Here is a 25,674-nt window from a genome sequence, read left to right on the forward strand (position 1 = left end):
TATTCATGAATTTCCTAGTTTGGAAGCACTTCACTATATAGAGATTACGTGATTAGCAAGATTGCATGGATATTCTTCTATTCCAAATTTTGTCTAGCAAGATTGCATGGATTTTCTTCTATTCCTTTTGTGTGCCCGTGGCCTATGCTAATGGATTTCTAATGGATTTAGGTGGGTGTTAACGCCCAAAATACTATTGCCCACCCAAGTGAAGATTGCTTGTTAGCGAGTTCTACGATGATTATCTTGAAATACGACGATGTCGTGAGCTTCTTGTTAGCGAGTCTACCGATGATTATCTTGGCACTAACGTGAAGCGACTGATTTGCATGGCCACCTTCTACGACAATCCACCGGCTCTACCCATCAAGCCCAGAATTATCATTCCGCTGTATAAGATCTTCTCACCCTATCTCCATCCATGCATGATCTTCGCAGGCACTGATTTGTGACGCAAGATCTGTGCGATCGCATTGTGGGTTCCTTTTTTGCGACTACAACTTGCATCCCCACTGTTGATCGCATTCTGGGTAGCTTCCAAGACTAAGATCATGTGTTTTGTAACAGTGATGGGAAGGAAGCAACATGCTCTTGCTTTTCTGAAGATGGAAGCTGGCTTGCAGTCGGTTATAGCAGTGGCTCGATTGAGGTCATCTTGTTTGCACCATGTCAACTGTAACGATGAGAAAACGTTATTTGTTTTGTTCGGTCCGGATCACAGAGAAGCTGCAAGTACCTTCTTAAGATCGGTTTCCTTTGTACCATACAGATCTACAGGGTAGAAGACGGGCGACTCTCTTTCACATTGAACAGAAGCTCGGCAGACAAATGCCCTTGCACGTCTCTCTGCTTCCGACCCGTCGAAGGCATATTCTCTACGAGCAACGTTCTGATGTCGGGCGGTAATGACCTTGGCAAGATGTATTTACAGAAGTATGCGCAACGCTTGATGACAGATAATGTTTGTACGTTATGATGCCGATGTGGTGGATCAAGATACGGCCTTCGTACTAACAACTTCACTATTTTCTGTGCCAAAGATGTCGGCGGGAAGGTTCATCACTGGCATGCCACGTCTGGCAAGCACTTGAGCCTCATCACAGAGCCTGGGAATGAGATTTTGGCTTTGGCATATCAACAAACTGGCCAGAAATTTGCTACAGCCGGTTTAGACGCAAAGGTGATCCTCTACTATGGGTCTTCGTTTCCCGGCCGGAATTCGGCAGCGTTAGCTCTATTAAGTTAGATTCTGATTCTATCTTTGTAGAAGTTTCTATTTGTTCCTTCCTACGTCCACTCTTTCCGAAACGCCTCATAGTAAAGCTTGCCTTTAATTCTCGCAGTTCTTAGTTGTTTGGAACACCCCCCGACGAAAAAGGACGTCGAGAACGCACTGTTAGTACGCTACTCTTTCAACTTGTTTGAAATCTTAGAGACATCCCAGAACGCACTGCTAGGACGGCGCTGACCTTTCTTCTTAAAGGATTTGCCCATGCATGCTCCCTTGATCGCTTTCTATATAGATTCTCTATTGAAGATATTGTAATTCATAAGTAGAAAAGGAGTTCATGCCAATGTGATCCAGTGGCACAAAAAATTTCATCCTCGCGCGATCCCTCGTGAGTGCATTTTTCACAGAAACTAGGTTTAAAATCAAAATTAAAAAACTAAGGCAAGGAACCTCGAAATCCTCATGGAAACAATTTTTGAATGGGTTTTTGGACTCCTAATCAAACATCAGCACAAAGAAATACGTCTAACAATATATGTATACAGTTAACTCCCTTTGCATGTCAATCCTATCTGTTGCTCTATGTGTGGCATATTAGTTTTAGTATTAGAATCACTTTATGCATCAAGTGAGACGTGCCTTTAAGGATTTGACCTTAGCCAAGAGAACACCCTTGCAGTAATCTGTAGTCTGCACTCCAGGATATCTACAGGGCACCTTCGCATGTCTTTAGTATGCAGATGTAGGGATCGCCATTGTAGAAGGCCGTACAGTGCAGAAGGCACGTCGTGCACACCATGGGCACACAAAGTGGGGAGGAACAAATGCATGTGTTCTTCTACATAAGTTTTTAATTCAAATGTTTGTGAAAAGTATTGGTTGCAACAGCTGCTGGAATAGATGTGTGGGATAGCAGGTTGAATTTGATCTGAGCAGGATGCCACTGTTCAAATCTTGTCTGGGTACCTGCATAAATGTATTTAATCTTGGTTTATAAACATTGGATTATAAACTAATGTATATGAACATATCATGTGCGTGCTCTCTCCTTTAGAACTTTATTAAATCTCGGAGAGCAGTAGAAAACACTCCAGGCCAATCTTCAGTATCTGAGAAATCAAACCACACATTTCTTTTTGTTTGGGGTTATGATCTTCTCTACTTTGGGCAACCTAGTACTTATGTGGCACTGCGCTGTGCTGAAACAGTTTACAATTTACTGATGAGTTTAAGCTGCTTTTATGTCAATGAAATTATCTTGTTATTCTTTGATGCTTTCTAAATAAAAGAAACCCAATGGGTAGAATAACATGTAAAGGCTACCAGCACAACACCTATCGGAGTAGTGATGTGCAGATGGCTCAGTGGTAGATAGCTCGTTCAAAAGTGGAGCATGCAGTTGGAATACTATCTTTAAGTGGGCATCGAGACTATGCAGATATGACATCTATTGATAATTAGCATATCTTTTGTCACATTGGTAGATTATTCTTTAACCTTTAATTATGTTTCTCGTACTACTCCATCATGATGGAAAATATCTTCCACCATTAGGGGAGAATTGGGGTCTCAAAAGAGCCTCATAAGGAATGGATTAAGAAATGGATTAAGCTAAGACCAAGTGAACCCACTATGGTAACCCATGGGCTAAGGTTCCCCTAGCATTTACTCAACTGGCACGGTGTCTTTATTTTGACATTGGTCAACCTTGGCCTTTGGATGGAGGTGGATGGTGGATGGATGAAGGGCCTAGGATGCTCAAATTGGTAGGAGTCATCTTTGGTGGGCTCCAAACTGGCAAAGGTTGGCAAAATAGAGGTGTAATAAAGAGGGAGTCTTCGCCATTTATTGTGGACTATTAGATCTTGGATAGATCTAATGGTGGAGACAAATGATCAAATGAAGGGCCTAGATTTAGGCGAATTTTGGAGGGTGGAGATGGAGGCACTTGAGATCAATGATTGAGATTCAGGCACATAATGGACAGTGCGGATTTGAGCGCCTTTTTCTTGCATGTCCACCCTTGGATCTCCTTGAGATGAATGGCTCGGATTCCAGCACCTTTTCCTTGCATCTCCACCCTTGGATCTATTTATAGATGGATGGCTTAAAATGATCCCCCTTCTCTTTTGACCTCATCCATTAGATTCTTGCCATTTTTAGGGGTTTAGATTTGATCCCTCTATCCTTTGATGGTATCCATTGGATCTACACCTTGATCTAATGGCTTGGAGGGTTCTACCACAAATTTGAATGTATCCCTCAGATTATAGATGAGATCAATGGATGGGAGTGACGATCACGGGTCTAAACCGTGGGTGAGAGGTCTCACCACCCATAAATGCTCAACATGTCCTTTTGTACATCTCAATCTACCACACAAAGGAGCACTCTCATTGGTACACCTCAAATCCCTCTATAATCCCTTGAAATTAGGGAACACTAATTGGAGGCCCTTTTGAGACCACAAATCTTCCCTAATGATAATCCTGATAGTCTAGCAATGAGATAGAGGCATTGAATCATGTTCAAGGGCATGAGATTATTGCATCTCCTCATGACCTCCTCTCTTTGCTTTTCCACCTAAAAATTGCAAGGTGTTCACCTCTAGCTTCCGAAAATACCCAACATTAGTGTGAGATGCAATGTAAGAGTGAATCGAGGAGATACCATCAGGAATAATAAGATAGTATGTTGCTTGGCCTATGCCCAGCAAAACTTATGCGGACATCTTTGTAGGGACGTTTACAATGGTATAGTAATCTAGTTTAATCAACTATAGGTTTTTTTTATGGTTCCTATATAGCCCACCGCTCTCATGTAGTTTTGTTGTTAGTGACTCATTGTGTATCTTTGTGTCTCGCATCTCAACTCTCTTGTACTCCTCAACACTGCCTCCCTGGATTATTAGTAGAAAGGAGTAAGATGGAATGCAATTGACTAACTCCCATTTATGTTATCACCAAAAGTGGACTAGAGTATGGCTAATCGACTCCATCAGCGCATAAGAGACAAAAATAAAGAGGACAACAGCCTTCCATATCTCTCAATAGTAATAAATGCATGAAGTCCCCTCTATGCATCATGTGCATATGAGATTATGCTGAGTGTCAAATGGCATTTCCCCTCATTTTCATGTCTGATATGAGCTCAAACATAAAACATTCATGAACGCTCTAAGGATACTATGGAACCATCCTTTCTTGGTTTTAGCTATTAAATGCTCTGAATGATCATGGATATTTATTTAAAAAAGTATATAGAATGTAGGACACTCCTTTAATCACTACTCACCAAAAAAGCAAAGCATTCCACACAGTAGCCAATTGGACAGAGTATAATTGCTTTGATGCTCTTTCATGTTATGCTTTAACGGCAGCATCCACAGGATTAATTACCTTTTTCTTAGACTCTTCAAGGTCCTTATTTGTATATAATTGATGTTTCTATATCATTCAAGTGTCTTATTTCAAACTATGGAAGGTTACTAAACTTTTTATTGTAATCATTGTAGATAAGAATCTATGATGGACTTACGATGAAATTGTCTAACATTCTTGAAGAAGGGTGAGACCAAGATTACACCCTTTGCTCTGTGCTGTGTCTTCTCTTTCATGTTTAATGTTGTCAATAAATGTTTAAGGTTGGATGTTTTTTTTGGGACAATGCATGGACAGGGATGGGACTTCTACTGCAGGGCACACCAATCGTATATTCAGTGTAAAGTGGAACCCAATTGACGTCCATGTTATACTTAGTGGGGGTTGGGACAGGACGATTCAGGTAAGGCATCCATTTTTAATGTGCCCATAAACTGGCTTCCTGTAACGTGGGGGATTCAGGTCTCTCTGAAGCTGGATTCCTGTAATGTGGGCGATTCAGGTCTCTCTGAAGTTGTCATCAATTTCACGTTTTAAAACTGTCTGGACATGGGTCTAAATTATTGGATTTTAATTTGAATGCTTTTGCTTCAGATGTGGGATTTGAGAGTTGGAAAATCAGTGAGGAGTATTTTCGGACCAAATCTCTGTGGAAATTCACTTGATATCAATGAGAATGGAAGTAAAGTTTTGACAGGATCCTGGCGAGTTTCTCAGCAGCTGCAGGTGCTACTTTGGCTGGTAAAACTTATCGATTTACTTTTTTGAGGTTATGCTCAGAATGTATGTGATTATTTTCAGACAAAGGTCTCCTTTTCCTTTTATAATGAAGGAATGGGATTATGGAAGTGCAAAACTCATTGGCACTTTTATCTGGCCCCAAACCAGCAGCATTGACAAGGTAAACTTTCCCTTTCTCAATCTGATTTCAGTTGCTTAAGTGGTTGGACACATCGGAAAAAAGTCTTTCAATATTTCCAATGGAACCAGTTCTTTTTGTATGAAACTGATGAGAGTACATAACCCATGAATTATTGAATTCTATCAAAACAACAATGTGTTACACCACGATTTCTTGGAATTGAAGCATGTGATTGCTTGATTCTTGATCCTACCTTTTGTTTAATTGACCATTCCATGACCTATAAATGGCCATGAACAAGACGGTTATTAATAAACACATATTTTAGAACCTTTTTTTACCAATCAATGGAGTGTGTAACCATATCAACCAACTGATTCTGCTTTTCTAATTTTGCATGTTCAAACACGTCTTCTATCTTCCCTCATGTTCTAATTTAGGTTTTAGAAATACCTTTTGTGCTCTCATCCTTTTTCAATTGTTGAAAAGTAATACATTTTTTTTTTTAATGAAAAAGTTTTTGCCCTTTTTTCTTTGAGACCATCGCAGGCTAAATGTGGCGTTTCTAGCCACAATGCTGGTTTTCAAATTTTCAATTGTGCTCTCATCCTTTTTCAATTGTTGAAAAGTAATACATTTTAATTTTTTAATGAAAATTTTTTTGCCCTTTGTTCTCTGAGTCCGTCACAGGCTTGATGTGGCATTTGTAGCCACAACGCTGGTCTTTATCTAGTTTTTTATGTGTTCAAACCTTGTGAGTTGTATTTTACCACCGGATTTTCATGCTCTGCATGATGTTTTCTTCCTTGAGGGTTTTTTCTCGGTTTGCTCAACTGGTTTGTGATAGGTTAATGTATTCTGGGAGTATTTATCAGTCTACAAACTTCTTATGTTTTCGCACTGATACTGTACTGGGAGAGACAATTGGGACTATTTTAATAGGTGGAGCATCTTGGATAATATATATTTCTTTTGGAAGGCTTCAGAGTGGGCTATGCATAGTGGCCAGGGTTTGGCCATTCTTCTCTTGGATTTTGAGAAAGATTATGATAGAGTAGATTGGGATTTCTTGGAGGACACCCTGTTGAATTTTGGTTTTTCAAATGTGTGAATCAAAGGGTTTTCTTCATTATACAGATCAACCCACAACCAAGTGCTTATCGAGGTGTTAGAGAAAATTTCCAGATTAGTCAACCACGGATGCTCTCTTGGTACTTTGTAATGTGGCTGAAGCCATGAGCATCATTTTTAGATCACAAGCAGATATCTTTCAGCTGTGACTTCTCCTTAGGTAGGATGAGGAGCTTCTGGATAGTGGCTATTAATTGGAATAAATCCAATGGATTTAGATATGTGAGTAGGACACCTTGTATTAGGGGGCTGATTTGTTTCGCCTGGATTCAAAGTGGTTCTCCATCAGATATTTGGGCTGTTGGGTCAATGCAGGCATCTCTCCCTCACAATAGTTCACTCCTGTGCTGCAGAGGATCAGGAGGAGACTCCTCTTTTGGAGTTTAGTAGATGCTAGACCCAAGGTGGCCTGAAAGACCTTCATTCTCCCGATGCAAGAGAGGGGCCTTAATGTCGTTAATCCAGATCTATAGTGTATGGCCCTTGGAAGATAGGAGCATTGGATCTTAATATCTTCCAATGCTCCTGTCCAGATACCTTTATTTCATGCATTGGGTCTTGTACCCCCTTCTTGGGTGGTGATTTGGATGGATAGCGCTAGGTCGATCTTTACATTTGCACACCTTTGCATGCCTTTCTTCCCCCTTATGGCTGCCATCCTAAAATCTTGGGGCAGCTACAAGAATTATCTTCAAAGTATCCCTTTCTCCTTGCCGAAGAGATTGATAGGCAGCCTATCAGGTAGAATGATATGGTTCTTGATGATCATGGCAGACCCCTAGGTGTTTCTACTTACATGCAGTGGCCTAGTTGAGAGAGAGCCCCACTTCCTTTGTGGACTCTTGGAAGGCCTTCAAAAACCTTTTGGATGATCGTAGATTTCAAATGGTTAGTCACCTCAAAGGAAGTAGAAGGAGAATTGAGGAGATTATTGTAGCCTTATCCTTGGACTTGGTCTTTCTAAACAACAAACAACACGATAGTGTTAGATGGATGGCGTTCTTTATAAGGACAGGTATTCCTCTTCACTCTCTAGCAAAGATACAAAATGGGATGCCTTGGTCTTTGATGTGCACTCTAGGGGTAGGTTGCCTAGGTCCATGGATGAGGATATCCTTGGGGATGCTTGTTTTCAGCTAGTCAAGATTCTGGAGCATGTGGAACAATGTTTTTGGGCTTTTAGCTAATATTTAGAACCCAATTGAAGAACATCCCTTTGGGATCTTGGAGCTTTGGCTTTATGGGATGCACGTATAAAGTACATGCAATGGCATGCTGGAGAGTTGGAGTAGATTGATGCAAGAAACCATGAGGAGATTCCCATTCTCCCACTACAATATTCAATGCCAAGAGGTTTCAGCTCAATGTTTCTCACACTGAGTTTCAGATTTCTGCAAATTTGCATACATTTTTTAAGAGAAGGCCCTAGAAGTCTCTCAAGAATAAAAAACACACTCTATTCTTTTGGCATTTTGTTCGTGGAGGGATTGCAATAAGCCAAAGGAGGTCTAGGTTTGGGGCTTCCTCTTCTTGCCTATGTCCCTTCTTCTTGGAGGTCACTATAGGTTTGACATGGCACTTTTAGGACTTCTATGAGGCTTTTTTTTTTGCCCCCCCAAAGAAAGGAACCTTCTATTAATGCTTGAAAGATTTCATACAAGACAGCAGCCCGAAGGTGCTAATACAAGACAGCAGCCCGAAGGTGCTAAGTATGGAAAAAACTGGAGAAGGCTGAAAAAAAGAAACCAGCCTGTTCCAAAGAAACCTAGCTCACTGCCTAGGGGATCTCTGGAACTGGGGCTAACAACGAAGTGGGGGGACTATACAGCCAGTGAATCCCTCGCGGGGTCAAGATGTAGAAAACTCCTGCATGCCAAGCCTTGCAGAAACGAGCACGCCTCTCAATAGTCACCTTGGAGCCTAGAGTCCCACGCTCCTAGGTGGACCGTAGAGTGTAAATGATATCCTGCTAGATGGCAACTAGGGTAGCCGAGGATGGAACCGGGTGCTCACCCATCACAAGATTGCACAGCGAGCGACCCAAATGTTCCAAGCCGTGATGTTGGCTACCACCTCCCAAACACTGTCCTCCCTAGGAGGATGAGCTAGACCTGTCAAGAGGGACTGCCTTGTGGAGTGCAATCCTCTGGATGCTCTGACCCTGTATATGAGGCTTTTTCATGGGGAGCAAATACTTGTAAAATATATAGTAGGCCGGGATATGTAGGTAGGAGACTTCAAATACCATGACGTTCATTGGATATCACAATGTTATGACCAAAGTTCATTAAGAATCACAAAATCCACTCAAAGATCATGGATAACAAGAAGATAATTTATAAGGACTCTAGAGGACCAAGGAAATTGGACAAGACCTACAAGAAATAAGATCAATGAACACCTCAGATATTTGCAAGATAAAGTAGAAATAACAAGCTTGGAAGTCAAATAAGATTGCAATGGTGGATAATCCCATATGCCTGATGGACCTAGAGATGGAGATAGGATCTACATGTAAGTAGTGGATATGAGAAGTTCATTGTTTGTGCAAGGATATGTGTCTTTTTGCAAGGCTCATGGCAGGAGCCCAAAATCTTAAATGTGTCTATGGTAATGTCATAGGACTGGGTGCTACACACCAGGGGACATTGACTAGAGGGTAGCCAATCACATCAGACTCAGTCACAATGAAAGGGTTCCAATATCTTATGGTGATATAGCTAAAGAAAGATGGATATCCTAAAAGCTTGGGGCCGCTTTAGGAGTACTCTTTGGACAGTTCTCCATTACTCTCTAGAAGAGATTGGTAGGTAGCCTATCATGTAGAATGAACTTAATGATCATGAAAGACAACTTGGCACTTCTCACTATATGCATTGGTCTAGATGGGAGAGAGATCCTGGAATGAAACCTAAAAATGGGTGTAGGTGAGGGAAAATAATCAATCCTCAGCCAATCAAGAACAACAAAAACCCCTACAGCCCACTGTAGAAGAAACTGGAGCATGCCCTGAACACCTGCAAATAAAATATCTACCTATCCTTGTCCAATGTATTGATGGGAGTGGCGGAAGCCCTTCAATGTCACAACTGGGGCTGATTGGAAAAAGGGGAAAGAAGATACTTCATGCCCTTCCCGAAGAGTGTTGACAAGCAAGGGAAGTAGCTGGGAAATAAAGAGCAGCACAAGTAGAGGGACTTGCTGCCCCTGAATCCGAAACAAAAAGCCCTACAGACTATCTCAACCGTGTCTAGATCTGGAGATGAAGCAGTTTAGCCTGCTCAAAGAGTGACAATGACCAAGAGTGACAAGAGCACGTCTGAGTATGAAAATGAAGTACGTCGATCGATGCGAGAGGGTAGAGGACCAAGGGCTCGACCAAGAGGAACAATCCTAGGTCCTCATGAATGAGATCAATTCTCTTGCACCGCTCTACAGAGGACCCAACACATCTCTCCCACTGATTCTTGATGGTGAAAAAAGGTCTGCCTAACAAAATCCAATATATCAATCGAAGTAGATGGTTGGCCACCTAAATCATGTGAATATCTCGAACACTAGATCATCTGCAAGCTGACATCTCATAGAAAGAGAAGGTCTACCCATTTGTTGTAACCATGAGCCCACTGGAATGCCCTTGTGAATGGTAAGCCAAAGAAAGTATGAAACTTTCTTAGCTCTGCTGATCCCCCAAAAAGGGTCTGCAACATTGCCAAAAGTTGCTCAGCAATCGCCTATGGCTGCTAGTGCTGAACAGCCGTGGGTATATGGTGAATATCTTTCTGTTGAATCCTATATCCGATCCTCATTGAATACTGAAAAAAGGGCAAAGGATCTGAAGCAATGGGCGCTAACGAAGTGCACTCCCCCACATTTAAAACCACTCCCTCAGATCCGAATCCAACTCTACTAAAGGTCTCCCCTAAAAAATCTAAAGTCTCCATCTTGGCTCCCCTCTGACAATCGATCAGGAGGGATCTAGTGACAATTGCTTCCCCAAGCAGCCTATAACTCTGATCCTCTATCAGTAAATATCCAGCGGGTAAGTTTTGGGCCATCAATTCACGAGGGATGATCTTTTGGAGGTTTCCCAGTTTAGTACAGAGTGAAAGGTTTTCAAGATCTACCTCTTCCTTGCCATGTTGGAATCTGACAGGGTAAAATGGATAAAATGGAACCCATGGAGAAAATTGTAAAATTTTCCAACACACAACCACGAATTTTTGCGCGATCCTTGAGCACATGACAAGTTGAGAGCACCAACGTAGTGGCTGCTGTTATTCCACTGATCAAGGCATCTCTTGGGATCTTTGCCAATTCACTAGCCTTATCACTCGTAGATAGTCATCAACAAAGATACTGAGAGCAATACAGTCTGCAACTGTTCAACATCCTCACTTGAGCTGTGTATGCAAGATTATGGGTTGTAGGAATAAACGCACTGAGACTTTGGAAGCGCTCTATATTTCTTTTGGAGTCAATGCTCATCCACACAAGTACTGATTATTATAAGACTCTTCAAAAATTTATAGTGAACTGATAAAGAAAAGGGTGATACTACATGGTGGCAGCATGAATCATAAGGCAGAAAGGTGAGGTTCTATGCATGGGATCTTCATCCATTCAGCCCTCATCGTTAGATACGTTTTGGCAAAAGTGGATGAAGAGCTATTTGATACCATTAATGCCACATGTCTTCTCACTCTCACTTAAATGTATACCATAGGCTAGTGTGTGATGAGACTATCTTTCTTCTAGAAAAGTGTGACCGTTGTTCTGCTCACTTCCTCTTAGGTGCAGATATAAGAACATTATAATATGAGTTAATTTCTGTTAATGGTCCAATGGTTAGAATTTGATGGGCATGGATAATGTGGGGGGGATCTAGAAGACTGACACTTGGTTTTAATGATATTATTTTGTCCTCTTGAAGAGCTTGTATTTAATCTTGCAATGAATAAAAACACTATCAGTTCATTATTACATGGACAATATTAATATTCATAGTATTAATCCTGCAGCCATGCCAAGTTTATTCTGCATGCTATGGGAGAAACATGTCTCAAAATTTGATAGCAGCAGGAGGAAGTGGAGCAAACCAAGCTTGTATCTTTCATACTGAAACAGGCCAGGTGTGCACCTTGTAGATTGAAATCAAAGTTCTCCTTATCTGCATGGAAATGGTGTCCGTCTTGAGATTTTGAATCCAGATTTTTTCTTTTGTCAAAGATGGCCATTATACCCATCAATATGCGGAATCTGATAGTGGGGAATCCTTGAGCTTTGACCCCATAATTAAGTTATGTCGTCCAAGTCAACGTAAGAAACTTGAGTTCATTTACAGGAGGCATGCAGAAATCAGATATATAAATGGAAACTCAATTTGTAACACGGGCAAATTATAATTTGTTTTCGGAAGCATGTTTTGATCAAATCTACAATTGGAAATTCCATTTGTAACACAGTCTTTACAGTTTGCACTGGCATCAACCTGCGGGATCGACACATGGCTCCATGAAGAGAGACATCCATTCAAATTTTCACACAACCCAGCCAAGATTGTCAAGCCCAGATATGTCTGTCCAGATCCAGCTCAAAAATGTGTTTTTGACCAGATCATTGAAGGCTTAAAATCCAGCCCCGACCTGGCTCGACAATGCTCCCACAAGCCCATCTTCAAGGGCTTGATCTCCAGCCTAGAACCGACTTGACATGACTTCCACAACAATATCATCAAGCTCCCAAGTTCCACATTTCTTGCAGAATTTTTTGGGCAGCACCTAAGAAGCCCACTCGGATGATACAAGTATTGGTTCCTACCTCCTAAGTCCAAACACCATTCATAAAAAAAAGAGCTAGCAATATCACATTGTAACAATATGCTAGGAAGAAGAGGTTGCAATATATCTTTTCCAAACCACTTGGAAAAGAGATCATCTCCTCCCCTCCTCTAAGCCCCTCCCATACCCCTTCTCCTCTTAGGATCCTCCCTCTAGCCTCCTCCTCTCTCTCACTCTTTCAACCCTCCCTTTCCTTCTACACCTAGCGATGGATAGATCTTCAAATTATTTGAATCGGCGGCCTTTCCACCTCTGATTGCCAAATGTCCATCAATTCAGCCAATCATCAACCGCTTTTGGTAGCCGTCAAGAACTTGTGTATCAAGAGACGAGCTGGTGCAACTCCAAAAGGATGTGGAGTTTGACCCTCTTTGCACGCATCCATGGGTCCCACCCTCCCAAATTAGATGCTAGGGACTGTATGCATATTTCCTTACCTTCAAACCTTGCACCCCACCTTTTTGGGGCTAGGAGTACAATGCTGAAGGCTAGTCCCTTTGCGCTTGGTTCTAGGAGGATCTTCTCTACACCTTTCACGTTAAATTTTGACCATGTCGAGGTGGACATTTGGGTCACGTCACTCTTCATCAAATTTCCTTGAACTCCACAAGTCTATCATTGGATCCTTGCCACCATTTGAGCTTCTTTTGGGCTGGTTGGACCTCCCTGGTTTACCCTCCGCAACAGTCATTGTATCTTACCCTTATATTTTAGATGATGGAGTTCCTAGAGTTAGGGTCATTGTGTCTGACCCTTACATTTTAGATGACTACATTATGCTCCAATGTCCTGATGGCTCTCTTTTTGAGTAACAGAGGATCTAGATTGCAGGTAAGCAGGTTCAATGTCGGATTTGCAAGACCTATGGGAATTTTGCTAGAGATTGTCTAAAGAAGCCGCCTTCTAGTGTGGCCCATCCTCATAGCACCCATTGGCACCTTCTACACATCCAACACTAGCGCACGTCCAACACTAGCTATGTATCTAGCACCAGCTGCATGTCCTCATACTTCTTGCCCCCCCTTGTTTTATGGTTAGAGTCATCGTTGATCCACCTCTTGCATGTTAGCAAATTATTTTCTTGTTCAATACCCAGGTCTGGTTGTGGCCTGTGATATCCCAATTTTGGTTTGCGGCCAGTGACATCACCTTGCTGTGCAAATTGTAGCCAGTGACATGACCTAGTTGTGCAGATTGTAGCTAGTGTTGCCTCTGATGACATGCATTTCAGTTTAAAATTCCCTTGTTCTCCTATTGGTTGGTCGTGGTATCATTATCCCCTCCAGAGCGCAGTGGATCATTCTTTTGATTGGGGACATAAGGTTGGTTTTCTCACCCTTTATGCCCCTAACAACCGAGGGGACCATGTCCTTCTATGGAAGGAAATTCCTTCTTGGACCCATATTGTAGATTCTTGGGTCATAGGGAGTGACTTCAACTTGGTGGAGTTGCCTTTTGATAAGAAAGGGTAGAGAAGGAGGTATCCATCCCTTGGAGAGAGCAGCTTGGGATGCCTTATTATTTCAGTTCAATGGCAGAGATGTTTGGTTGGATGATGCCTTTCACATTCCATTGCAGTATCTCCACTTCTTATGGTTGAACAAAGACCTCAAATACCCATTCATGCACGTGTTGATAGATTCTATGTTGACGATTGGGCTTTGGATAGAGGTAGTTCGACATGCATTTCTCCCGAGGTTTCTATTTCAGACAACTTTTGAGTGGTGTTGATGATTTTCGAGCCTCATAGGAGAGGTCACTCTACCAGTCTTAGGATTTCGGTTGCCTTGTATAAAGAGGAGAACCTCACCGAGGAAGTTTTACAGATTTCGGTTTTTCATATGCAAGGTGCAGTGCCATTCCCTTCACATGTGGCAGTAGCCTTGTTGGGCGTTAGTGACTTCTATCATTTGATCGCTAACACAAGAAAGCATGAGATTCTCAGACAGGAACTTGGTCTTCATCGTCAGTTGCCAGCCTATCACAGGGAAGAGCAGAAATGGCCTATAGATGCTTGGATTTAGGAATGCCTTCTAGCAGCAGCAGCAAGGGCTCACCAATAGACATTGCTAGATCAGAGAGTGGAGTATGCCTTTCATGCACAAGAGTCCTTGTGGACTCCGATTGGTGATAGAGTCAATAAGCACTTTTTCTCTTCTCATGGCCCAAGACATAGCAGAGAGAGTGTCACTTAGCTTATTGACTTAGACGGGGTTTTGCAAACTGATCGAGATGCCATCATGTGCATAGCCCGTCGATGTTTATGCCTCACTTCATCAGATCCTGACACACCGGTCAGAGATGATGCCATGGTTCAGATATGGCAGCACATTCCATTATTGGTGAAATAGAATACGATGATCTTGCTAGATGCGCTTTTCACCAATATGGAACCCAGGATTGCTTTCCTAGCTCTTCACAAGGGAAAGTGCCTCAGTTAAAATGGGCTTTCTCCAACATTCTTCATTGCCCATTGGGATGAGATTGGAGATCATATTACCTTAGTCTTTCAAGGTGTTTGGGACTCTGGTACTATGCTTGGATCACTCACAAAGGGTCTCATCCATCTCATCCAAAAGGGTTTGCAAATATCTGGTGTCACAGTGGAGACCTATCACTCTCCTGGGCACCTTATATAAAATTCTAGCTAAAGCAATTAGCTTACAATTGTAGCCCTATCTTCCAGACCACACGCAGATGGTATTTGTGCATGGAAGGAGAATATTTGATAATATTTTCTCTTTTTGGGAAGCTTCGGATTGGGCTACACTAAGTGGATAAAAATTAGCCATTCTACTCTTGGATTTGAGAAAGCTTATGACAAAGTGAATTGAGATTTCCTAGAGGGAACCCTTCATGGTTTTAGATATGGATTAGACGGGTCTCCTCTTTGTACATATTAGCCCAATGAGCTTGCTCTTGTGGGTTTTATTCATACTTGATAGAAGTCTTTTTCATGAGGAGAAAAAACAGAGATCTTCTACTCAGGAAGGAGGTGTTTCCGCCACTAGGTTGGGTAAGTTTTCCAACCTACATTCTTCCACCGATGAGGATTGGTAGCTGAAATACAAAGGGCCTTGGTTGTGTAATTCATCACTACCAAAGGCAGTTGATTCGAAATAAGCTTCATCCATGTTTATTCAATAACACAAGTTGGATGTAAAAGATTGTGCAAAGTCAAGTAAATTGGTTTCTGGTCATACCTTTTGGTCTCCTGCTTTGGGCATAAGGGAAGAAACTTGCATTTCTTTTTCAAATTCTATCTTCCCTCTGTGGTTTGACACGATATCATAACATGCTCTAGATTCCATCATAGTTTTGATTGGGAGATGTAAGGTTGGACTTCTCAACCTTTTGGAAGGAACTTCTCTCTTGGCCCAAAATTATAGACTCATGGATTATTGGGGGCAACTTCAATATGGTGGAGTTGCCTTCCGACAAAAGTGGGGAAGGAGAAGGTGGCATTCACTCCCTTGAAGAGCAGCTTGTGATTTCTTGCTTTCCCATTCCATGACAGAGATGCTTTGACAGATGATGCCTTTCACACTTTTTCACATTTGCTCCTATTCTCATGGTCAAATTGGAGACGATAGACGCTCATTCATGCAAGATTGATAGATTTTATGTTGATGATTGGGCATTCGATAGAGGTGATTTATGTAAGAGATTACAAAGATATGGTGTTGTAGGCATAAAGTCAACCCTATGGTTGACTAGTAGTACTTGGGTACTATATATACCAAGTACTTGTATTGTTTCATTTGAACATTTCTATTGGAGCTTTCTTGTGTGTGCACTCTTGCTCACTTGTGTTCACAACCTGTCTCCACTTTATTCCTACATTTGGTATCAGAGTGCTTCCGTCTCTAGAGCCCATTCCTACACTTGCTTCCAGACTCCCGCAAGCTTGGTGCTCCAGTGCGCATTCTTGGTTCTCACATTCAGCTCTCCAGCTTTCGTTTAAGGTAGCTCCAACAGTCCAATGGCTATTTTTTTACCTTTTGAGGTCTGATTTCGACGTTTTTCAAAATTTCGAAGTTGCCTACATACAAACAAATTTGTCTTGCACCATTTCAGGCAAAAAAATAAAAACTAAAAATTTTCCTGTTTTTTTTGTCTATATAGCCCGTATGGATTTGTCCGTATAGTTGCACGACAGTGCCGCGAGTCCGTACGACTTGTCGAAACCTGATTTTGAGCCATACGACTTGTTAAAAGGTGATTCGAGCAGTTTTCGACTGTTTTTCAGCGTTTTTGCTTAGATTTGGACCTTTTTTAGCTCCAGCCTCTCCCGGGTGTGTTCTAGCGGCTCTAGGCTCTTCTTTACACGTGTATTGTATTCAAAAGTACTCCGACAACTTCATTTAGCTCCAAGTAGCTCACTTCAGCTCGTTTGTCATCTCTAGCTTGCCCACACAGTCAGTGGACTGTTTTGCAGGTGTTTCAAGCCAAGGTGCACTTTCAATAAGCGTTTTGAGCTGTGTATTTCGCTTCGGGACTATTTTTGTAGCCCATACTCTTGCACTCTCAGGTGCATTTGCAGATACTCTACATTGTTGGGTGCATTTGGAATTACTTTATAGTTGTGGATGCTTTTGAGCTCTGGTGGATGCATTTGAGCACTCGTGGGTGCGCTATTTCAGATTTGGGTTGTGCATTTTCAGTTTGGGATTGCACTTCAGATTGCAGCAGAGTGCAGTGATTGGTTTATGTCATTTTTGCAGTGATTGCATTGTGCAGCCAGTGGCATTTCAGAGCAGCCAGTCATACTTTGCATTTGCAGCAAGCATTTGTTTGGGATTTGCAGGCACATTTGCAGCCACTTGCACTTTTGGGACTTGCAGTTCTTTTTGCAGAGGTACATTTGCAGCTTGTGGGTATCCCTTTTTGCATCATGTCGACTCTTTCAAATAGTTTTGGCAATTTGTCCTAGGGTGACAAGATGGATGGCCAAACTATGCCTTGTGGTCATTCATGCTTAAGAACATCTTGGTTGGTAAGGGCTTGTGGGATATTGTTAGTGGGGATGAGGTGAGGCCATCAGGCTCATCACAACTTCTTCGAGTCAGACTATAGGCAGACAGCAAACTGCTATAGCCCCTCCTGCTAGTCCCATCGCATCGACGGAGAAGCAAAAGAAGTTTGACCGCCGTAGTGCCCAAGCAATGTTTTTTATTGCCACAAATGTGAAGAGGCACATTATGACGACTATCAAGTCGTGCAAGGATGCAAAGACAGCATGGGAAAGATTGGCAAATATGTATCATATTAAGAATGAGGCAAGGTCCATTGCCTTGACAAATCAGCTCAAGGATCTCGAGATGCAGGAAGGCCAGGCCATCACTGATCATATTGCTAGGATCACAGATCTACATGATCAGCTCGCAAGTATTGAGAGGAAATAGAAGACAAGAAGCTCATCTCTATTACTCTCAATAGCTTAGCGCCCTCATATGGCACATTTGTCACTTCATTGACCATTGTTCTCAAGACAGCCCCACTCTCATTCGATGAGTTAGTTGGGCTTTTGTTGCAGGAAGAGGAGAGATACTCAAATTTTGCCAAAGCCTCTCGTCACGGTGAGCAAGCGCTTGCCATGGGTGGAAAGAGCAAATTTCAAAAAAAGTTTGAGCCAAAAAACAGCCATACAACTCAGCCCAAGGAGAGGAATGCAAGCAGTTCAAGCAAAAATCAGAAAAAGAGCAAATGCAATTATTGCAAGAAGCCAGAGCATTACATTGCAGAGTGTCATAAAAGGATTACCAATGAAAAGAAGAGGCAAAGGGACAGCTCTAGAAGTAATTTTGTTGCCCCCATTGAAACTCGTGCTTCAGATGCACATGGTGATGCTCATCTTGCCCAAGGTGATAGAGATTTTGTGTTTGCTGCATTTAATGAGAAGATGGATGCCAAGGGGGATTTGAATGCTGAAAATCAATCAGGAGATGCTTCCCTTGTTGCAAGTGATACATGGTATATCGACAATGGTGCTACTAAGCACATGACTCCTTGCCAGGAGTGGTTTGAGAGCATCATACCTGTTCATGGCGAGACAGGTTACGTGTGCCAATGATGCTTCTCAAGACATCATCGAAGTTAGGCACATTCCCATTCAGCTTGATAATGGGAAAGTTAAGTATATCCGAGATGTTTGGTATGTTCCAAATTTGAGGCAAAATCCGATTTCAGTTTCAAACATTGCCCATGATCAACATATGTTGGTCGAATTTCAGGATAACCAATGCAGCATCAAGGATCCAAAGAAAGGGTATGAGATTGTAGCAATAGGCACATATGACAGAGGCTTATACAAGCTTGATGCTCAACCTTATGATCAAAAGGTATGGTTGTAGCAAACACTTCCCAGGCTGATTTATGGCATGCCAGGTTTGGACATGTCCATCACAGGGCATTGTCCTACTTGTACAGCAATAATATGACTCAGGGAATGCCAAAATTACAGAGCAACCAACAAATGAAGTGTGTGACGGGTGTGCACTTGGAAAATTGCATCACTTGCCATTTAGTAAACAAGGCAAGAATTGGGTCAAGGCAACTAGAGTGTTGCAGATAGTGCACAGTGATGTATATGGCCCCATGACTATTCCCACACATAGAAGAGCAAGGTACTTTGTGACCTTTATAGATGACTTCTCCAAGTTCACATGGCTTTTTCTCATGAAGGAAAAATTTGAGGTGTTCTATTGGTTTCAGGAGTTCAAAGCTATGGCTAAGAACCAAACCAATTCTAGAATGGGAACACTCAACTCAGATAGAGGGGGAGAGGACATGTCACATGCATTCCAGGGATTTTTGAAGCAACATGGGATTAAACATCACTTGACATGCCCTTACACCCCACAACATAATCCACTCTCTGAGAGGAAGAATTGTACTCTCATGGAGATGATGAGATGCATGCTAAAATTCAAGAGTCTCTCAAAGGCTTTTTGGGGAGAAGTAGTTGTGACAGTCACTTACATTCAGAATAGATGCCCTACCAAAGCTTTGGTTAATGTGACTCCATTTGAGGCTTTGTATGGATTTAAGCCAAAGGTTAGTCATTTTAGAGTTTTTGGCTCAGTAGCATATGCTTTGGTTCTAGATGCACATTGGACAAAGCTTGATGACAAGAGTGTCAAATGCATTTTCGTGGGGTATAGCACTGAAGGCTAGGGATTTAGGCTTTATAATCCCGCTACCAGGAAGGTAATAATAAGCAAAGATGTTCTCTTTACTGAGAATGAGTGCATGTAGCCCACTAGTGTAGACGTGCTACCATACGATGACACCCCTTTGGACATCATCCAGTTTGAGGATGATGAGACGGAGTCTCCTAGTACTTCCCCTTCTACTTCTCATAGTTCATATGGCTTGCCACATGTTGAGAATAGCTCTCCCTCAAATGTTTCAGATTTGCAGTCAATTAATGAGAATAGACAGCCTCATGTTTGGAGGCATTATCGATGTCGTGAGGCTACTAAAGATATTGATGCAGCCCCAAGTGGTACAACAAAGAAATCTATTCCACGTTGGGCAAGGTTGACCATTCAAGATGCTAAGGATCAGCCTACTTTGGGGAAAACCAGGGCCAGCACTCAGAAAAATCAGAAAAAGGTCAATTTTGCTTTGATGACCTCAGTGATGGAAGCTGAAAATGAGCCTCAAAGCTTCAAGGATGCTCAACATAATCCGGCATACAGTTGAGAAATACAAAGCCCGTTTGGTTGCCAAGGTGTGTGCACAAGAGGAGGGGATAGATTATGAGGAACTTTTGCTCCAGTGGCCAAGATGACCACCATTCGTTCTGTCATCTCTTTTGCTGCATTTTATGGTTGGTCAGTGTACCAGATGGATGTCAAGACCGCTTTCCTCATAAAGAGGAGGTCTATGTACATCAGCCCCAAGGTTTTGAGGTGAAGGGACAAGAGCACAAGTTATGCAAGCTTAGGAAGGCTCTATATGGACTAAAGCAAGCACCTCGTGCGTGGTATCAGAAGATACATCAATTTGTGCTGTCCCAGGGCTTTGTAAACACTCATATAGAGCCAAATCTGTATGTTCTGCAGAAAAAATCAGTATTGGTCATGTTGGTACTATATGTGGATGACATCATACTCACTGGCAATGATTTGCAGCAAATTACAGCAGTGCAATCCGCTTTATGTCACAACTTTGACATGACAGATTTGGGCCTATTGCATTATTGTCTTGCCATTGAGTTTTGGCAGACCCATGATGGGATTTCTATGTCACAGACAAAGTATATGGAGAACTGTAAGCCTGTGGCTACTCCATTGGAAAAGGGACTCAAGCCGAGTAAGCATGATACTGCTGAAAAGTTTTATGGCACTTTGTACAGGCAATTGGATATATCTATGCTCCACATGGACTGATATTGCCTACGCCACAGGGCTTTTGAGCCAATTCATGCATTGTCCTACGATCACACATTGGAATGCAGCTAAGAGGGTTCTTAGATATGTCCATGGCACTCTCTCTCTTGGCTTGCATTATGCTTCAGATTGTGATCTAAAGCTGAGTGGTTTCACTGACTCATATTGGTCAGAGGACATTGCGATAGACGGTCCACTACTAGCTATTGCTTCTCATTGGGTTCAGCCTGTATCTCATGGCTCAGTAAGAAGCAAGAGCGAGTCTCTCTTTCCTCCAGTGAAGCAGAGTACAAAGCTGCAAATTCAGCCACTACGGAGTTAATGTGGTTAATGAAGCTTTTGCATGACTTGCATCATGCACAGGATGGCAAAGCAAACTCTACCTTCTGTGACAGCCAGAGTTGCATTGCCATAGCCAACAATCATGTCTTTCATGCTCGCATGAAACACATTGAAAATCATTATCATTATGTGCGGGATTGTATTTCTGATGGCTTCACTGATCTCATCTATTGTCCATCTGAGGACGATGTGGCGGATATCTTCACCAAAGCCCTGTCAACAAATCTTTTCTTATGACATCGACATGGCTTGGAGATTAGAGACATTCTCACAATGTCAAGGGGGGTTGTGAAGTGATTCACAATGACATTGTTTTCATTTATTCCCATAGGTTGCATATCCATCTGGATGAATTTGTGTAACCATGGTACTTTAGGTACTGCAGGGTACACCTGAGATGTTTCCAGGGTACTTTCACCCATGTCTTTGAGGGGGGATTTGTAAGAGATTACAAAGATATGATCAAAAGAATAGTGGTCTGGATTACCCATGGTCACTAATCGAAGGGTTGTAGCAAACCCTTGATATGTATCTGGCAGTCCATTCAATGTGGTACTAACAAGCTGTGAATTTGGCACCACCTCATCAATGTTGGCAAGAGGTCCTTGACCTTTGTCAGGTATGCATCCATAGAGTCACCTTCATTCAAGCTGACTTCCTGTAATTGCATTCTCAAATATGCAGCACGTGCCTCATTGCGAATCTGATAGAGAGAAGCCAATTTATCCCAAGCATCCTTTGCTGTCTTGCAAGACCGGATGTGTGGAATAATGATTCTCTTGCATGATAAAGCACTACATGAATGTGCATTTGCATCTCTTGCATCCCATCTTGTCTGTTATGGTTGACCAAGTGTACTTGGGTACTATATATACCAAGTACTTGTATTGTTTCATTTGAACATTTCTATTGGAGCTTTCTTGTGTGTGCACTCTTGCTCACTTGTGTTCACAACCTGTCTCCACTTTGTTCCTACAATTTAGTATGCATTTTGCCAAGGGTCTCCACCTTGGATCACTTTGGTGGTTTTGAGGGTTTTTGAGCCTTTCTTGGACTGCCGCTCTACCGGTATCAAGATTCCTGATGCTTTGTATGTAGAGGAGGGCTTCATGGAGGCATTGTTACAAATTTGGGTGCCTCATACATAGGTCGGAGTGCTTCTCCTTCTCATGTGGCAGATGACCTCCTAGTGTTAGTGATGTTTATCATTCCATCGCTAGTACCAAGAGACAAGAGGTTGGCCTCCAATAGCAGTTGTCATCTTTGCAGAGGGAAGAGCAGAAGACACCCACAAATTATTGGATTCAAAAGCGCCTTGCTTCACAGCAGCAAGGGCTCATCAATAGGTTCTCTTGGATCAGAGAGCTGAGTATGCCTCTCATTCATGGGAGTCATTTTAGACTCAAGTGGAAGAAAGAGTCAATAAACACTTCTCTACTCTTGGCTCGAGAAATGCTAGAGAAAGTGTTTCTCAACTTATTGACTTTTAGGTTCTTTGGATCAGAGAGCTAACTATGCCTCTCATGCATGGGAGTCATTTTGGACTCAAATGGGAGAAAGAGTCTATAAACACTTCTTCTCTATACTTGGCTCAAGAAATGCTAGAGAAAGTGTTTCTCAACTTATTGACTCTGAGGGTTTTATAGTCAGATCTTGATGCCATCTTATGTATAAGTATTGATTTTTCTACAAGAGTCTCATTTGATGCCCCTTTCACCAATATAGAGCTCAAGATTGCACTTCTTGCCCTTCACAAGTGCAACCGAGTTCACATGGGTTGACACCCTCCTTCATTGCTTTTTGGGACCATGTTACCTCATCCCTGCAAGCCCTTTGGGACTCTAGTACTATGCCTGATTCAATTACAGAGAGTATCATTCATCTTATCCCAAAGGGGGGTTGCACTTTTTTTTTGGCAAACAAAAGGTTGTATGTTTTATTATATTATTATATCGGAAGACCAAATTACATTGTATTCCATGAGTAGCAACAATGAAATTATATCATGACTAGCTTTATTAGTCTTCTGATACTCATTATTATATTGGATCAAACAGTAAAGCTTTGGAACTTTGTCCATGGCTTGAGCAAGACTTAGTAAAACAACAACAAACATAAAAGCATGGGCTGCTCTGCAGCATTTCTTCCTTGACCTAGAAAAGAATTGAAGAACCTTTGGGCTGGAGTACTTTATGTACCACATTGCAAGTACTAAAAAGCTTGTCATGTGCTACAATTTCATTCTGCAATGGAGCAAAAGAGTTATTTTCTTTGAAGATCTACTAGTCAATATGTTTTTGATCCTGTGCCAGATACAAAAACCATCTCAAAGTAAACCAAACCAGTTCATGAAGTCATCTTCAAAATTGCTAATTAAACCATTGAGCTACAAATTATTTCTGGACAACCATATAAGCCAAAAGGCATGTGCTTCCACACTCTAGACGTAACTTTAGCAATAAGTATAGCTTTCCAATTCATAGGCTCTCCAAACCCTCCTTGCATTAGGACAAGCAACAAATAAGTGGTAGGTATCTTTCTTGTGGCATGCGAATCTCTTGCATATACCATGACCTTTGCCTATAGCCTCATCTCTGCAATTAGTCCAAACATTTTTGTGGAGAATTAATCAAACTGGGGCGAAAATCTTTTCAATAATAACCCTTATCCCAAATCTGATGGAATATAATTTTCCACTTGATCTTATTGTCAAGATTTTTCCATCTTTGTTCAAGACCCTTAAAGCTCCCTCAATGTGGTCTGAGGGTGTTGGGATGGGAAAAAAATGAGCACAGCCAACCTAGTTTCTAATATATCAAAGTTCTACCCCCTTCGCACTAAGTGTCCCCTAGCCCCCAATGTGGGCTGTTTATAGGCTAGAAGAGGCCTCGATGTATGGGTTGGTAGGGCCAGCATATGTGCAAACTGGTGCCCCCTTAGGCAGCCCTTATATAGGACCTAGCCTAGGAGTAGATTAGCCAATTGCTGGGGCCTGCTTGGCTCCCTTGCCACTGCCCTATATATAGGGCTTCCCCCTCCTTCCTCTGGCATCTCTCTAGCATAGTGTTCCCTCTTCTTTTGGGCATTCCCCTTTACTATAGACACGGTTATCATTCTCTCTCTCTCTCTCTCTCTCTCTCTCTCTCTCTCTCTCTCTACTGCATGCTTGCGCACATTTCATCACTCTCACATGGTATCAGACTTCAGGTTTGCACAAAGCCAAAGAGGGCAACAATAGACACAATCAAATACAAGCCTTTGTGACATGTTTTTTAGGGTAATTTCCACCCATCTTGTGCTGTAATTTGGTCTGTCCCTTCCACAATCTACTTCAGTACCCTTCCTTAAGCTATTTTAAGGGGCTCTAACACATGCAATTGGTAGGATCAAGTCCAAAGCATTGATTGGCAAGGAGATCTACGTCAGCAAGGTGGTGTGCACATGGCATGGTCAACAAAAGGGGTAGGCAGCGGGGTATTGTTTTGGCCCATATCCCACCCACTCTTATTGCATCGCACATGGATGAAACAATCGCCTATTTCTTGGCCCCCACGATAATATAGATCCAATAGGGGAAGTATCTTTTGTCAGAATCGGAAACAAAGGTGTTGAGGAAGGAACAGTTCCAAGAAGATCAAGGTTCTATAGTTCCCCCATGCATAAATGACAATGACATGTTGAACAGAGAAAATTACACTCATTGGAACCTACAACTCAAGATTTGGTTCATTCATAAGGGCTTATGGGAGCTTGTTCAAGGGTTTGAGAAGAAACCTGAGTGTCTATCCAATCCCAAGAAGTGGACCCATGATCAAGAGGCTAAATTTGAGGAGATCTTACTGAATGGGAAGACAAAGACTCAAAGGCACATTCCATCCTTGTGTGCCACCATCATGGAAGAGGTTTCTCCCACAGTGCAAACATTGACAAGTTTGTTTGAGGTACAGTCCAAACGAGAGGACCTTTATGCAAGGGAGTCAGTGATGCACGATGTTACTCTAATGGGGCAGTTTTATATTCTTGAGTTCGGTTTTATAGTCTTGAGTTTTCCAACAGTAGTAGTATGCAACCCTTTCTGATGGAGGCTAAGGTCATCCATGACCAGCTTTTGTCCATGGGAGTTGCACTAACCTCACTCCGTTGGCAGCACTTATTCTCATCAAGATACCTCCGACTTATGACATGGTCTCTTGGGCCTTAGGGCGTCAGCAGGTCTTAAGCTAGTCAATTAGACTTCAACGATCTATCCTCACTATTGCTGAAGAGAAGTCAGTAATTTTGTCCGAGCAAGCTGCAGGTCACTCCAGGTGGCAACACAACCCTTTTATCTAAGGAGAAGACCAAGGAGAACGGAGCAGGTGCTACAAGTGTGGCAAAAGACTACAAGTCTAAGGGTAAGTCTCAGGATCCGGACTTGTCATCAAACTCTAACCACTCAAGAGGTTCCAAGGCAGCAATAGAAAATATTGTCAAGGATCGCAAGATAGTTCTA

At 42.1% G+C, this 25,674-nt stretch overlaps 1 protein-coding gene across 1 annotated transcript in view; it reads left to right on the top strand.

Moving 5' to 3' along the window:
* Positions 1-329: 329 nt before the first annotated feature.
* The window catches only part of LOC147885607 (WD repeat-containing protein slp1-like), a 37,018-nt gene continuing 11,673 nt past the window's right edge, over positions 330-25,674 (top strand). The window contains exons 1-9 of the mRNA XM_087396160.1: positions 330-391; positions 568-649; positions 770-902; positions 1,041-1,180; positions 4,746-4,798; positions 4,909-5,014; positions 5,206-5,337; positions 5,444-5,512; positions 11,626-11,736. Of these exons, the coding sequence (XP_087252286.1) occupies positions 330-391; positions 568-649; positions 770-902; positions 1,041-1,180; positions 4,746-4,798; positions 4,909-5,014; positions 5,206-5,337; positions 5,444-5,512; positions 11,626-11,736 (888 nt within the window). The remainder of the gene's footprint in view (positions 392-567; positions 650-769; positions 903-1,040; positions 1,181-4,745; positions 4,799-4,908; positions 5,015-5,205; positions 5,338-5,443; positions 5,513-11,625; positions 11,737-25,674) is intronic.

This window comes from Dipteris shenzhenensis, chromosome 25, assembly GCF_047967505.1.
Source record: "Dipteris shenzhenensis isolate YYH24624 ecotype China chromosome 25, Dip_SZ_1.0, whole genome shotgun sequence".
Taxonomy (NCBI): domain Eukaryota; kingdom Viridiplantae; phylum Streptophyta; class Polypodiopsida; order Gleicheniales; family Dipteridaceae; genus Dipteris; species Dipteris shenzhenensis.